General features: G+C 45.7%; 2 protein-coding genes across 4 annotated transcripts in view; one reads left to right on the top strand and one right to left on the bottom strand.

Annotated features, from left to right (window-relative positions):
* The window catches only part of SH3GL1 (SH3 domain containing GRB2 like 1, endophilin A2), a 78,453-nt gene extending 73,048 nt beyond the window's left edge, over positions 1–5,405 (top strand). For all 3 annotated transcript variants that reach the window (XM_026720344.2, XM_026720342.2, XM_026720343.2), the window contains one exon: positions 2,349–5,405. In XM_026720344.2, the coding sequence (XP_026576129.1) occupies positions 2,349–2,548 (200 nt within the window). In that variant the 3' untranslated portion in view covers positions 2,549–5,405. The remainder of the gene's footprint in view (positions 1–2,348) is intronic.
* A 25-nt stretch (positions 5,406–5,430) lies between these two features.
* The window catches only part of MPND (MPN domain containing), a 28,083-nt gene continuing 20,955 nt past the window's right edge, over positions 5,431–12,558 (bottom strand). Inside the window, exons 11-13 of the mRNA XM_087922638.1 lie at positions 12,035–12,124; positions 10,371–10,463; positions 5,431–7,454 (exon numbers count right to left, since the gene is read on the bottom strand). Coding sequence (XP_087778764.1) covers positions 7,368–7,454; positions 10,371–10,463; positions 12,035–12,124 — 270 coding nt within the window. The 3' untranslated portion in view covers positions 5,431–7,367. The remainder of the gene's footprint in view (positions 7,455–10,370; positions 10,464–12,034; positions 12,125–12,558) is intronic.

Here is a 12,558-nt window from a genome sequence, read left to right on the forward strand (position 1 = left end):
TCCCCCCCGCCTCAAAATTTCGGCTTTCCCCTATTCTCCCCTCCCCTCTCTTCCCCCCTTTCAAGCATGGATGCATGTGACCGCCTCCCTCGATTCCCCCCTTCTCCGCGGTCCCATTCCCTGCTACGTGACCCGGAGCTGCGGCTTTCTGTGTGCTGTGGTTGTGTGTCCATCGGTCTTAGCTAATGCTCGGGGCCTCGAAAGGACTCAGGTTTCTAGTCCTTATGGCCAGGGGTTGGATTCAAAAAAAACCCAGCAACCAGTTCTCTGCCCGGTTGCTGGATGGGCGTGGCCTACCAGGCTTCCCTTGGGTCTCCAGGAGGGCAAAAATGGCCGGGTTCTGGAGGCAGGGGTGGGATTCTACAGGTTCGCTAGAACCGGTTGTTAACATTCTAAGCAGTTCAGAGAACCGGTTGTTAGAAGAAATTTTTACTGGACTAATCCTGTAAGGAACGCAGGAAGGAAACATTCTGGTGTTGCTTACAGAAACTGTCTGTTAACCTTTATTCCATTCTTGGCAGGAGTAGACTTCCTGTCTCTGGAACGTCTCTGGAGTTTTTCCCCGCTTCCTTTGCTGGTCCTTTGCTTGTGTGGAGTGACCATTCAAAGTTACAATGGCACCGAAGAAAGTGACTTATGACCCTTTTTCACACTTACGACCGTCGCAGCATCCCCACAGTCACAGAGGGGCCAGGCGAGGAGGGGCCAGGCGAGGAGATGCGTGCCTCGATGTGAGGGATGTTGAGTTGGCCACACCCAGCCAGTCACATGACTACCAAGCCACGCCCACCAACTAAGCCACACCCAGAGAACCAGTTGTGAAAAAATTTGAATCCTCACCTCTGTCCAGAGGGCCTCCAGAAGCTGGAAACAGGCCCATTTCCGGACTTCCGGAACTTCCGGTTCTGCTTGTTTTTCGTCCTCCCAGAACCTCACCTGCATTCAAAACTCCTGGGAGAGGAGGGGCAGGGTGGGCAACTACTGGTTCGGCAAACCAGATGCAAATTTAACCTCCAGTCCGCTCAAACCGGTCCGAATCCCACCCCCGCTTATGGCCACAACAGAGGCTCTTCGGAGAGAACCGTAGCACTGGGTGGAACAGTTAGGTTCTTCTCGGAACTTGGTTTATTTTCCTGCATATGATCCATGGCTAGGAGCATTTTAGGGTGGCCCTAGGTCATTTTGTTTCTTTTGTTCAGGGACATGGCCTGCCAGCAGAATCGAGTATTTTTCATTCATTCATTCATTCATTCATTCATTCATTCATTCATTCAAGCATACTTCTTAAATCACCCATCATTCATTCATTCAATTATATTTCCTACTTCTTAAATCATCCATTTATTCATTCATTCATTCACTCATTCATTCATTCATACTTCTTAAATCACCCATCATTCATTCACTCAATTATATTTCCTACTTCTTAAATCACCCATTTATTTATCCATTCATTCATTCATTCATTCATTCATTCATTCAAGCATACTTCTTAAATCACCCACCATTCATTCACTCAATTATATTTCCTACTTCTTAAATCACCCATTTATTCATTCATTCATTCATTCATTCATTCATTCAAGCATACTTCTTAAATCACCCACCATTCATTCACTCAATTATATTTCCTACTTCTTAAATCACCCATTTATTCATTATTCATTCATTCAAGCATACTTCTTAAATCGCCCATCATTCATTCATTCAATTATATTTCCTACTTCTTAAATCACCCATGTATTTATTTATTCATTCATTCATTCAAGTGTGTTTCAGATTTCTTAAATCACCCATCATTTATTTATTTATTCATACATTCTTACATTCATTCACTCATTCAATTATATTTCATAGATCTGAAATCAGCCATCTTTTATTTAGTTATTTATTCATACATTCATTCAAGTATCTTTCAAATTTCTTAAATCACCATTTATTTATACATTCATTCACTCAGTTCAATTATATTTCATATATCTTAAATCACCCATTTATTTATTTGTTTATTCATTCATTCATTCAAGTGTGTTTCAGATTTCTTAAATCACCCCTCATTTATTTATTTATTCATACATTCTTACATTCATTCACTCATTCAATTATATTTCATAGATCTGAAATCAGCCATCTTTTATTTAGTTATTTATTCATACATTCATTCAAGTATGTTTCAAATTTCTTAAAATCACCCCCCCCCCATTGAACTACAAGTCCCAGCATTCCGTGCGCTTTGACAGCCAACGGCTTGTCGCTGTGGTTGGGGATGTCGATGGAAGCCCGTGGATGGAAGGGCACCTGTCGGCTAACCTCTCCTCCTTTCCTCTTCCCCCCACCCAACCCTCCAGCCCCACACCTGGACCAGCCGTGCTGCAAGGCGCTGTACGACTTCGAGCCGGAGAACGACGGCGAGCTGGGCTTCAAAGAAGGCGATATCATCACGCTGACCAACCAAATCGACGAGAATTGGTACGAGGGCATGATCCACGGCCAGTCGGGCTTCTTCCCTCTCAACTACGTGGAGGTCCTCGTTCCACTACCTCAGTGAAAATGGCTGGCGGCCTTTCTCCGTGGTTCTTCCATCCTCCTCCCTCCTCCTCCTCCTCCTCTTCCTCTTCCTCCCTTCCCGGCTGACCAACGCAACGCCCGGGGATGGAGTTGTTCCTTCCTTACATTCCAGGGATGTACCTGACACTAATTTTCCCCCCTTCGGGGTTGGGGGTGGGAAGCTATTTTGGGGGGGGAGGGGGGGGAAGGGTGCCAAGGGCCGGTCCCGGAGGCGGTAGTCAAGCCGGGCGGCTAGACCCCTTTGGGGGTGTGACAGGATGGGGGGGGCGTTCTAAGAAGCACAAAGAGGCCGTAAAACTGCTTCCGTTGGGTGTAAGGTGCTCCTCTTCTCCATACTGGTTCAGCTGTGTCCTCCTCGTGGGTTTCGGAACATCTCCAGGACCACCAAGGAAAATGGTGGCTGGTGTAGAGAATTGAGGTCAATGGGGATTGTGTGTTCTCTGTGTGTGTGTGTGTGTGTTTGTTTGTGCTAGCTCCAAGCCTTGCGTCACCTTTGATAAGGAAACCCGCCGCCTGCCTTTCCACAGGATGGGCTCCTCCACCGCCACCACCAGGGCCCTTCTCCTTGTCCAAGTTCTCCTTGAGCTTCTGCTGAAGCAGGTTGACCACCAATGACCTTCCCACATAGGTCTGACCACCACGCCCAGAAATCACCAATCGATTTCCTGGAATTGTCAGTCGAGTGTCCAAAATGGTGGGTGATCGGAAGGACTCGGATCTGACGTTTCTTCAGTGTTTTGAGTCTCGATGGCCCAACTTGGACCATACTTTTTGGCGAACACCAACCTCTATACAGTCCCTGGGTCGGGAAGATCCGCCTTCCGACCACGGGACCAGAGACTTATGGGATGCCTGGGTCCATAATTGGGTTCCACAAGATGCAAACTTAACGCACACCCCACCTCCTTCACGCACGTAGAGGAAGCCACCTCAAACCTTTCCACCACCCGCCGCCATCTTGAAGGGCCCCGCATTAGATCCTCAGTGGGCGCATCTGTTCTCTGCTTCCTGTCTTTTGAGCTGCTCAGGTTAACTCCCCAACGAATCTGCCTACACTACAGACAAAAAACGACACACAAAAAAACCAGGAAGCACTTTGGGGGCCTGTCCCAGCTTCTGCCAAAGAAACTGGGGGCTTGTGGGTAACGGAGGGGCTGAGCCCCCACGGCAAAAACGGGCCTGCATCCGTGGCTTGAAGAGAAAGCTGGGGCTGATTTGGAGGCCTTGAAATAGTGTTTTTCAACCGTGGCCACTTTAAGAGGGCTGGACTTCAATTCCCAGAATTCCCCAGCTAGGGAATTCTGGGGATTGTAGTCTACCTTTCTTAAAGGGGCCAAGCTTGAAAAACACTGCCTTAAAAATTCAGGATTAAACTGGGAGATTAAACTTCCTTTCTCCCCGGGACCTACATCCTACCGGATTATTTGGGGGGATATATTCCCAACTTTTTCACTCTCCTGGCAATTAAAACGTGGTTTTTGTGCTTTCTCGCTGCGGGCAGCTGGGCTAAATTCCACAGAGGCTAGTTTTTCTACGTTTCCTTCCAGAGGGTTGTGGCTGTGGGGTGAATAGGGTGGGTTGCAAAAGCCGTGGCTCCCACCCACCAACCCAGTGGCTCCCCACAATTTTTTCTAAAGGCACTTAATTTGGGGGAGTGGGAGTCGTCCCCGGTCCTTTTCATCCAGCCCCCCATTTTTGAAAGGGTTGGTGGGTTTGCAGCTGTGAGGGAAGGGTTGTATTTGAATTTTCTCATTTCCTGATTAAACAATGAATGTCCCCCTGCCTCTCTTTCCCCCCAAAAAGAGCTTTTATCCTTTGTAGAAATTTGAACCCAGCTTACTAAGGGATGGGCCAGTGTTGAAAGAGGAATTTAATGGGGGGCAGGTGGGTTGGGGGTTGCAGAGAAATCAATAAAACCAATTCTTTATATGGGATCATTCTTCCTGGCTTCCCAGCATGATCAATTCCAGCTATCTTTCTTCTGCCTTCTCCACCCCGGGACCAGTTAACGTGGCTGCGTACAGTCCTGAACGTATAAATGGATTTATTTTGTGTTAAAAATTAGCCTCTCCTCCATGCTCAAGAGTGCGTCCAGCAGGGCTAAGGGTCTTGTTCAGGGGTCTCCAAGCTTGGGCCCTTGGAAGACTCGTGGACTTCAACTCCCAGAATTCCCCAGCCAGCATGGAGAGCTCAGTCCATAAGCGGCACCAGCCTCTACAGTCCTGGGACATGAAGATCCCATCGTCCGACCATGGGGGCCATAGACTTGTGGGGTGCCTGGACCCCTAATTCATCCTCCAGGATGGAAATCCTAGAGAGGGATCTTCGTACTCCACCTCCTTCGCCCAAGCGGAGGAAGCCATCTTGTCCTTCAAATCAAACATGGCTGCCTGAGGAATTCTGGGAGTTGAAATCCACGTGCCTTAAAACGGCCCAAGTTTGGAGAAGCCCGTTTTAACTGTTTAAATTGCTTCTATATTTTTTTTATTCCCTTCCCTCTTAACTCGGTGTAATCTCCGTACAACTGCCTCCTCGTGCTGTTTTGTTTTTATTTTCTCCTATTTTTTTTTAAACCGGTCTTGTAAATTCCTCTCTTCACATTATTCTCTGCCTTCTGTTATCCCTCTGCCCATCTGGACCACTTGAAGAAAACAAGAAAAATAAAATATATATCTTAACACCGAACTGGGAGTGGGACAAGGGGGGAGAAAAAGAATAAGCATTTTGTAAATATCTAATCCGTTTGAACGTCGTGGCTGCGTGCTGGCATCTCTTCCTTCAGATGGAATGAAAACCGTCCTTTGTATTTTCTTAGTCTGGACAATTTTATTGGGGGGCGGGGGGGTAAAAACCAACCAACCCTTTTCTTGTTTATGCATTTATTTTTGTTCTGGAATTAAAGACAATAAAACTTGTATCCTTGAAAATAAAAACGAAAAGTATTAAATGGTTGAAAGCGGCGTTCTGACTTATTTTGAGGCCTAAAGAGCTCCTCTCTACTCCTTTTGCTCTTGCAAATCTTCTGGAAGAGAAAAGCCCCCTCCTCATCAATTGCATTCACCAATAATTTATCAGTTGTGGGGGTCCTTGGTGTTCCCTCAGTTTGGTGGTTTTCTTGGAGACGTTTCATTACCCAACTAGGTAACATCATCAATGCCAGAAGGGTTTGCAGAGAGGAGGAGGACTATGTGGTCCTTGGTGCTCCCTGAGTTTGGTGGTTTTCTTGGAGACGTTTCATTACCCAACTAGGTAACATCATCAGTGCTAGAAGGGAGAGTGGGATTTGTTTATATACAATTGAATTGTGCTGTCAGCGTTGGTGAGAATATTGTTTTATTTTATAGTTGCTTGAGTAGGCAGTCGTTTATTGCTTGCTTGTTCGAGTTGGCAGCGGCAAGCCATTAGTATGTAAACAAACAGCAAAGCGCACATTCCCTTCTATCACTGGTGACGTTACCTAGTAGGGTCATGAAACGTCTTCAAGGAAAAAAAAAAACCTAAGCACAGAGAGCACCAAAGACATCAAATTCCTTCCTCCTCCACTTCCTTTTAGCCCTGATGATGTTACCTAGTTGGGTGATGAAAGGTCTGCAAGAAAACAACCAAGCTCAGAGAGCACCAAGGACCCCACAGTCGTCCTCCTTGTTCTCTTCCTTCTCTTTCTTCCCCCCCTCTGCATCCTCCTCCTCTACAAACCCCACCCCCTTCTAGCCCTGATGATGTTACCTCGCTGGGTCACAAAACGTCTGCAAAAAGGACAACCCAAACTCAGAAAATACCACGGTTCAACCCTGAGATGCGAACCCATCCGTTGGCGGATCAAGTGACATGTTTATATTTTCAAGCCGTCGTTGTAGTTTACACCTTTCCCAGGTGAGCAAAGACCATTTTTAGGGCCTGAGCTCACACTCGGCAGGTGGACAATTTGTAATTCTTCCCATTTTGGCCATCCCAGAAGTATTCCCATCTTTTTATCATTTTGTGTTTTGGGGGGGTCTACGAAGGGCTTCCTTCTGCAGCAAAAACCCCCCTTTTTGGGAGAGAAAGCTTAAAACAGGAAAAGAATGATTCAACCCAGCATCTCTTCGATATGAACCTCCCTTTCCTTCCGTCAAACCAGAGGACAAACTTGGGTACCAATATATATATATATTTTTCCCTCTTTTAAGAATGGGATTTTGGACATTTTTTAAAAAAAATTTTTCTTCCATTACCCATTCTAAGAGGATCTTGGTCGCTTCCTCCCTTGCTTCACCCTCAGCTTGTCCTATTTCAGATTATTATTTATTTTATTTATTTATTCAAATGGATCCGCCGCCCATGTTGCCACAACTCTGGGCCCGTTTGCTCAAAAGACACAATATTTTCCTAGCCAAACACAGTATTTCCAAGCAAGCTGGCAAAGGCAAGCTACATCTCTGCTTAAATGCTGTAGAAAACGTAAGTTCCTAATGGTCCTATTGGCAAACTAAATTTCTGCACGCTGACCTCCCCCCCCCCAAAAAAAATTACGTTACTGACGCTCACGACTTGCCTATCTGTAAAATGGGCGCACTGACCTACTTGCTAACACATCCGGGGTGGGAGGGTACTTTCTCCCGCTTTCCCAGCCAAAGGCTTGAGCCCCCAAAATGGATGACTTCAAACATTGGGGGGGAAAAGGGGATCCACTTTGACCCGGTCTTTTTTTTTTTCCTTTCCCCGATGCACGTCGGGGCTTGCGGTTCTGGATTCAAACCCTGCCTCGATCCAGGTTTGCGACCTCTGCCTGAGTCCCCTGAGTTCGAAGGGAGGCTTCGTCAGCTGCTGTGTTGGAGGGCAGCGTAGACTTGTTCCAAGATATGCCCAAAGCCTTGGTCTTTGGGGATCCTGGATGCTAAGGAGCCCTGAAGGGGGAAAAAAATAGAAGGTAGAAATTATATAGGAGAGGAGAGGAGAGGAGAGGAGAGAAGAGAAGAGAAGAGAAGAGAAGAGAAGAGAAATAGAAGAGAACAACAGAATAGAATTTAATAAAAGAATAGAATAGCAGAATAGAATAGAAACAACAAAATTAGAACAGGAACAGAATAGAATAGCTGGAAGGGACTTTTGAGGTCTTCTAGTCCAACCTCCTTCTCAGGCAGGAAACTACATCATTTCAGACAAACGAATGTCCAATCTCTTTAAAACCTCCAGCGTTGGAGCACCCACAACTTCTGGAGGCAAGTAGTTCCACTGGTTAATTGTCTTCACTGTAGGGAAATTTCTCCTTAATTCTAAGTTGCTTCTCTCCTTCGTTAGTTTCCACCCGTTACCTCTTGTCCTGCCTTGAGGTGCTTTGGAGAATAGCTTGACCCCCTTCTCCTTTGGGGCAGCCCCACAAATATTGGAAGGCTGCTATCACGTCTCCTCTAACCCTTAGCATTCTCCAGCCAGCCATTGTGCAACCTTTCTTGGCGCCCTCGTTAAGTGAATCGCGGAAGTTGTGACGACAGTCACACGGCCCGTTGAGTCGGCTTGTTGGAAGTTCGCCAAAGGGGATCGCGTGACTCCAGGACGCTGCAAACCATCGTTAAACAGGAGCCGGTTCCCTATGATCACCTCCCAGGATGTCAGCGGTTCCGAGCAAAGCTGCCATTTGCAATTGACCGATGGGGATTTTGTCAATGCCGATGCTGCTCCAGATGTTTCAGGATTGCACCCAAGGCACCTATTACGGACGTTGAACCGTGGTGGCACAGTGGTTAGAGGGCAGTACTGCAGGGCTGCTTCTGCTGGCAGCCGGCTGCCTGCTATTTGGCAGTTCGAATCCCACCAGGGTCAAGGTTGACTCAGCCTTCTGTCCTTTCGAGGTCAGTAAAATGAGGACCCAGATTGTTGGGGGCAACAGGCTGACTCTGTAAACCACTTAGAGAGGGCTGTAAAGCACTGTGAAGCAGTGTGTAAGTCTAAGTGCTATTGCTATCTATCATATCACTATCATATCTATATCTCTCTAACTTACTTAACTTATCTAACTTATCTATCTATCTATCATCTATCTATCTATCTATCTATCTATCTATCTATCTATCATCTATCTATCTATCTATCTATCTATCTATCTATCTATCTATCTATCTATCTATCTCATCTATGTGGTGGCACAGTGGTTAGAGTGAAGTACTGCAGGGCTGCATCTGCTAACTGCTGGCTGCCTGCAATTTGGCAGATCGAATTTCACCAGGCTCAAGGTTGACTCAGCTTTCCGTCCTTCCGAGGTGGATAAAACAAGGACCCAGATTGTTTTGGGGCAAGAGACTGACTGCAAACTGCTTAGCGAGGGCTGTAAAGCACTGTGAAGCGATATATAAGTCTAAGTGCTATTGCTATCTCTCTATCATATCTCTATCTTTCTATCATCTCTACCTGTCTATTGATCTTCTATCACATCTATATCTGTCTATCGTATCTAACTTATCTATCTATCAATATCATCTATGTGGTGGCGCAGTGGTTAGAGTGCAGTACAGCAGGCTACTTCTGCTGGTTGCCGGCTGCCTGAAATTTGGCAGTTCAAATCTCATCAAGCTCAAGCTCTCTCTCTCTCTCTCTCTCTTTCTCTCCTCTATCAATCTCTATCTATCTCTATCTCTCTATCCTCTATCTATCTCTATCTATCTATCTATCTATCTATCTATCTATCTATCTATCTATCTATCTATCTATCTATCTATCTATCTATCTATCTATCTATCCATCCATCTATCTCTGTCTATCTGTCTATCTATCTCTATCTATCTATCTCTATCTCTATCTCTATCTATCTATCTATATCTATCTATCTATCTCTATCTATCTATATCTATATCTCTATCTCTATCTATCATCTCTCTCTCTCTCTCTCTCTCTCTCTATCCATCCATCCATCCATCCATCCATCCATCATCAATATCATTTCTCTCTATGTGGTGGCGCAGTGGTTAGAGTGCTGTATTGCAGGCCACTTCTGCTGACTATCAGCTGCCTGCAATTTGGGCAGTTCGAATCCCACCGCGCTCCAGGTTGACTCAGCCTTCCCTCCTTCCGAGGTGGGTAAAATGGGGGCCCAGATTGTTGAGGGGGCAAGAGGCTGACTCTGAAAACCGCTTAGAGAGGGCTGTAGAAGCACCGTGAAGCGGTATGTAAGTCTAAGTGCCATTGCTATCACTATTGGTCCTACCTTTGCTTTCATTTGCCAAAGTTGTTCTATTTCTATTTTCAGATTTTTCGCATGTTGTGATTTTTCTTCTTTTCTGCTCCTCAAAGTACTTTCCTAATATCTGTTTTTGTCTCTCTTATCGACAATTGTTAAATCAGGGGTGTTGTGCGACAAATCCCTCTCTTGTTTGGAGTCTAAAGTCCCAAAGCGCTTGTCATTGTAACTGCAGGTAGCCCTCGACTTAACCACGGTTCGTTTAGTGACTGTTCCAAGTTACAACGGGCACTGAAAAATGTGACTTACAACCGTTTTTCGCAGTTACGACCTTCGCAGCATCCCCATGGTCACGTGATCGAAATACAGAGACACACGGCACGACCGACTCATACTTATGATGGTTGCCGCGTCCCAAGGTCACGTGATCCCCTTTTGCGACCTTCGGGCCTGCAAAGTCAACATCGGCTTCAGCGGTTCACTTAACAACTCCGGCAAGCGAGGTCGTAAAATGAGGTGAAACCCACTTCCACAAATGTCTCACTTAACCATAGAAACTTGGGGCTCAATTGCGGTCGTAAGTCCAGGACTACCAGTATTATTTATCACATTTATTTTCCACCGTTTCCTTTATCCAGGTGAGTCTTACCTTGAGTTTGTCCAGGTAGGTCTGTTCCTGACTCCATGAGTCCTGAAACTTCACCATGTCAGGTGCCCCTTTGTAAAACTCCACCAGCAGCATCTGGAAGCAGGTTAGAAAACGAACAATGGAAGGAAAGACACAAAGGCCTGCCCTTGTTAGGTGACTTCCAGGTAATCCTCAACTTACGACCGTTCAGAGTTCCGACGGACCCCCCCCTCGCTGTTATTTAGGACCTAGTTCTGAAGTTCTTGTCAGAGCATTTGGAACGCGACTGCTATTATGAGACAACCAGGAGCAAAACCCAGCACCCAGAGAACGTCTGCAATGAATTCCGGACACAAGGAGAGAGAACGTGTCCTCTAATGGCTGCATTTTATAGAAGCACCTCTTAAAAGAGGTAGAACTTCTGTGGACCCGCTCTTAGTCTTAAAAGAGCAATACCCATGTGTTATGACTCCCCTTCGAAATTCAAACGAACAAAACAGAAAGCAGCCGTTTCACAATTAAATCAAATGGAAAGAAGTCTTACAAGATAACGGCTGGCAGAAACCACAGCATAAATCTTTACTCTGTCCGGCAAACCAGTCCTGGCAATAAATCCTCAGCCTCAGAGCTTCTTGCTGTAACGTTCTCACTCAAATAGTCATTTTGTTCCTGGCAAAATGTACCAGCCCAGCTGTGTCCTTTTATATTCATTAAGGCAACGTTCTAATTTACTGACTTGCCCTTCTCATTTGCTCCAGCTGATTTTGCCTTTTCAACCATCTTCTATTTTTTACATTTAACCACAAATTTTCCAAGTTCTCATCTCCACTAGAAGACTCTCTCAAAACTTCCCTGTCAGCCATTCCCAGCTGTTGATCAGATAAGGAACCAGAGGAGGTCAAAGGTCCTGACAATTCTAATACATCAGGTCTGTCGTCCTTTGTCACGTCCATCTCCTCATCCTGGTTATCAGTCCAGTCACTGAGTCAGGCCGGCTCATATTTTTCTGCCATGACCTCCTCACTTGAACTCATATCAATCACAGGAGCTGAATCCAAGCCCGGAGCCACAACACCCATGCTATCCTGATTCATCCTCAATTGCATCAGACTTTACAGCCACTGACTGGTATTACGGCTGGTCATTCTTAAATCTTAATAACAGTTCTCACAGCCAACGCCACCCCCCCGTGGTTATGTGATCCAATTTGGGGGCCCCTAGCAACCAGGCCACGTTTACAGACATTTGCCATGCCTGACAGTCACGTGATCACAATGTATGACTTTTCCTTTCGCTGAAAACTTAACACTGACTTCCAATTTCCAACAAAAAAAAACCCCACCCATTGGGTAAAACGGGTTCATTTAGCAACGGCTACAAAAACGGGCGTGAAATCAGGCACAGTCACAGGGTGACCCGTATAAGGACCAGCGTGACTTATGCTGGCTGGGGAATTCTGGGAGTTGAAGTCCAAAGGGGCCAAGCTTAAAGAGATAAGGCTCTAGAGTTAAATCCACTGGGGCTGGTAGTTTTTTTGTGAGATAGCATCACCACTCCCTGTAAATTTCATTTCTATGACCCCCACGCCCCCCCCAATTAGCTTTTTTACATCAGAATAGTGGTGTGCTTGGGTCACGGTGCCCCCAAACGAACGCTTTGTAAAAGAACGGAGAGAAACCAGATACCATTTCATGGAGAATGTCGTTCGTTAAAAATCCATCCTGGATGTAAGTGACTTCCACCTCCATGGGGATGCCGTAGTCATAAGGTCTTTGCTGGGGAGGGAAAAGGGAAAAGGGGAGGGAGGGAGGGAGAAAAAGAAGGAAGGAAAAGAAGAGAAAGAGAAAGAAAGAAAAAAAGAGAAAGAAATAAAAAAGAAAAAGGAAGGTAGGAAGGAGAGAGGAAGGGAAGGAAGAAAAGAAGGAAGGAGAAAGAAAAGGAAGGAATGAAACAAGGGAATAAGAAAGAAAGACAAGAAAAAAAGGGAAGAGGAAGGGAGGGAAGGAAGGAAAGAAAGGAAGAGAAAGAAAGAAAAAAAGAAATAAAAAAGAAAAAGGAAGGTTGGAAGGAGAGAGGAAGGGAAGGAAGAAAAGAAGAAGGAAGGAGAAAGAGAAAAGGAAGGAATGAAACAAGGGAATAAGAAAGAAAGACAAGAAAAAAGAAAGGGAAGAGGGAGGGAGGGAAGGAAGGAAGGAAAGGAAGAGAAAGA

This window comes from Pseudonaja textilis, chromosome 1 (assembly GCF_049901715.1).
Source record: "Pseudonaja textilis isolate UNSWEBS1 chromosome 1, rPseTex1.2, whole genome shotgun sequence".
NCBI lineage: Eukaryota > Metazoa > Chordata > Lepidosauria > Squamata > Elapidae > Pseudonaja > Pseudonaja textilis.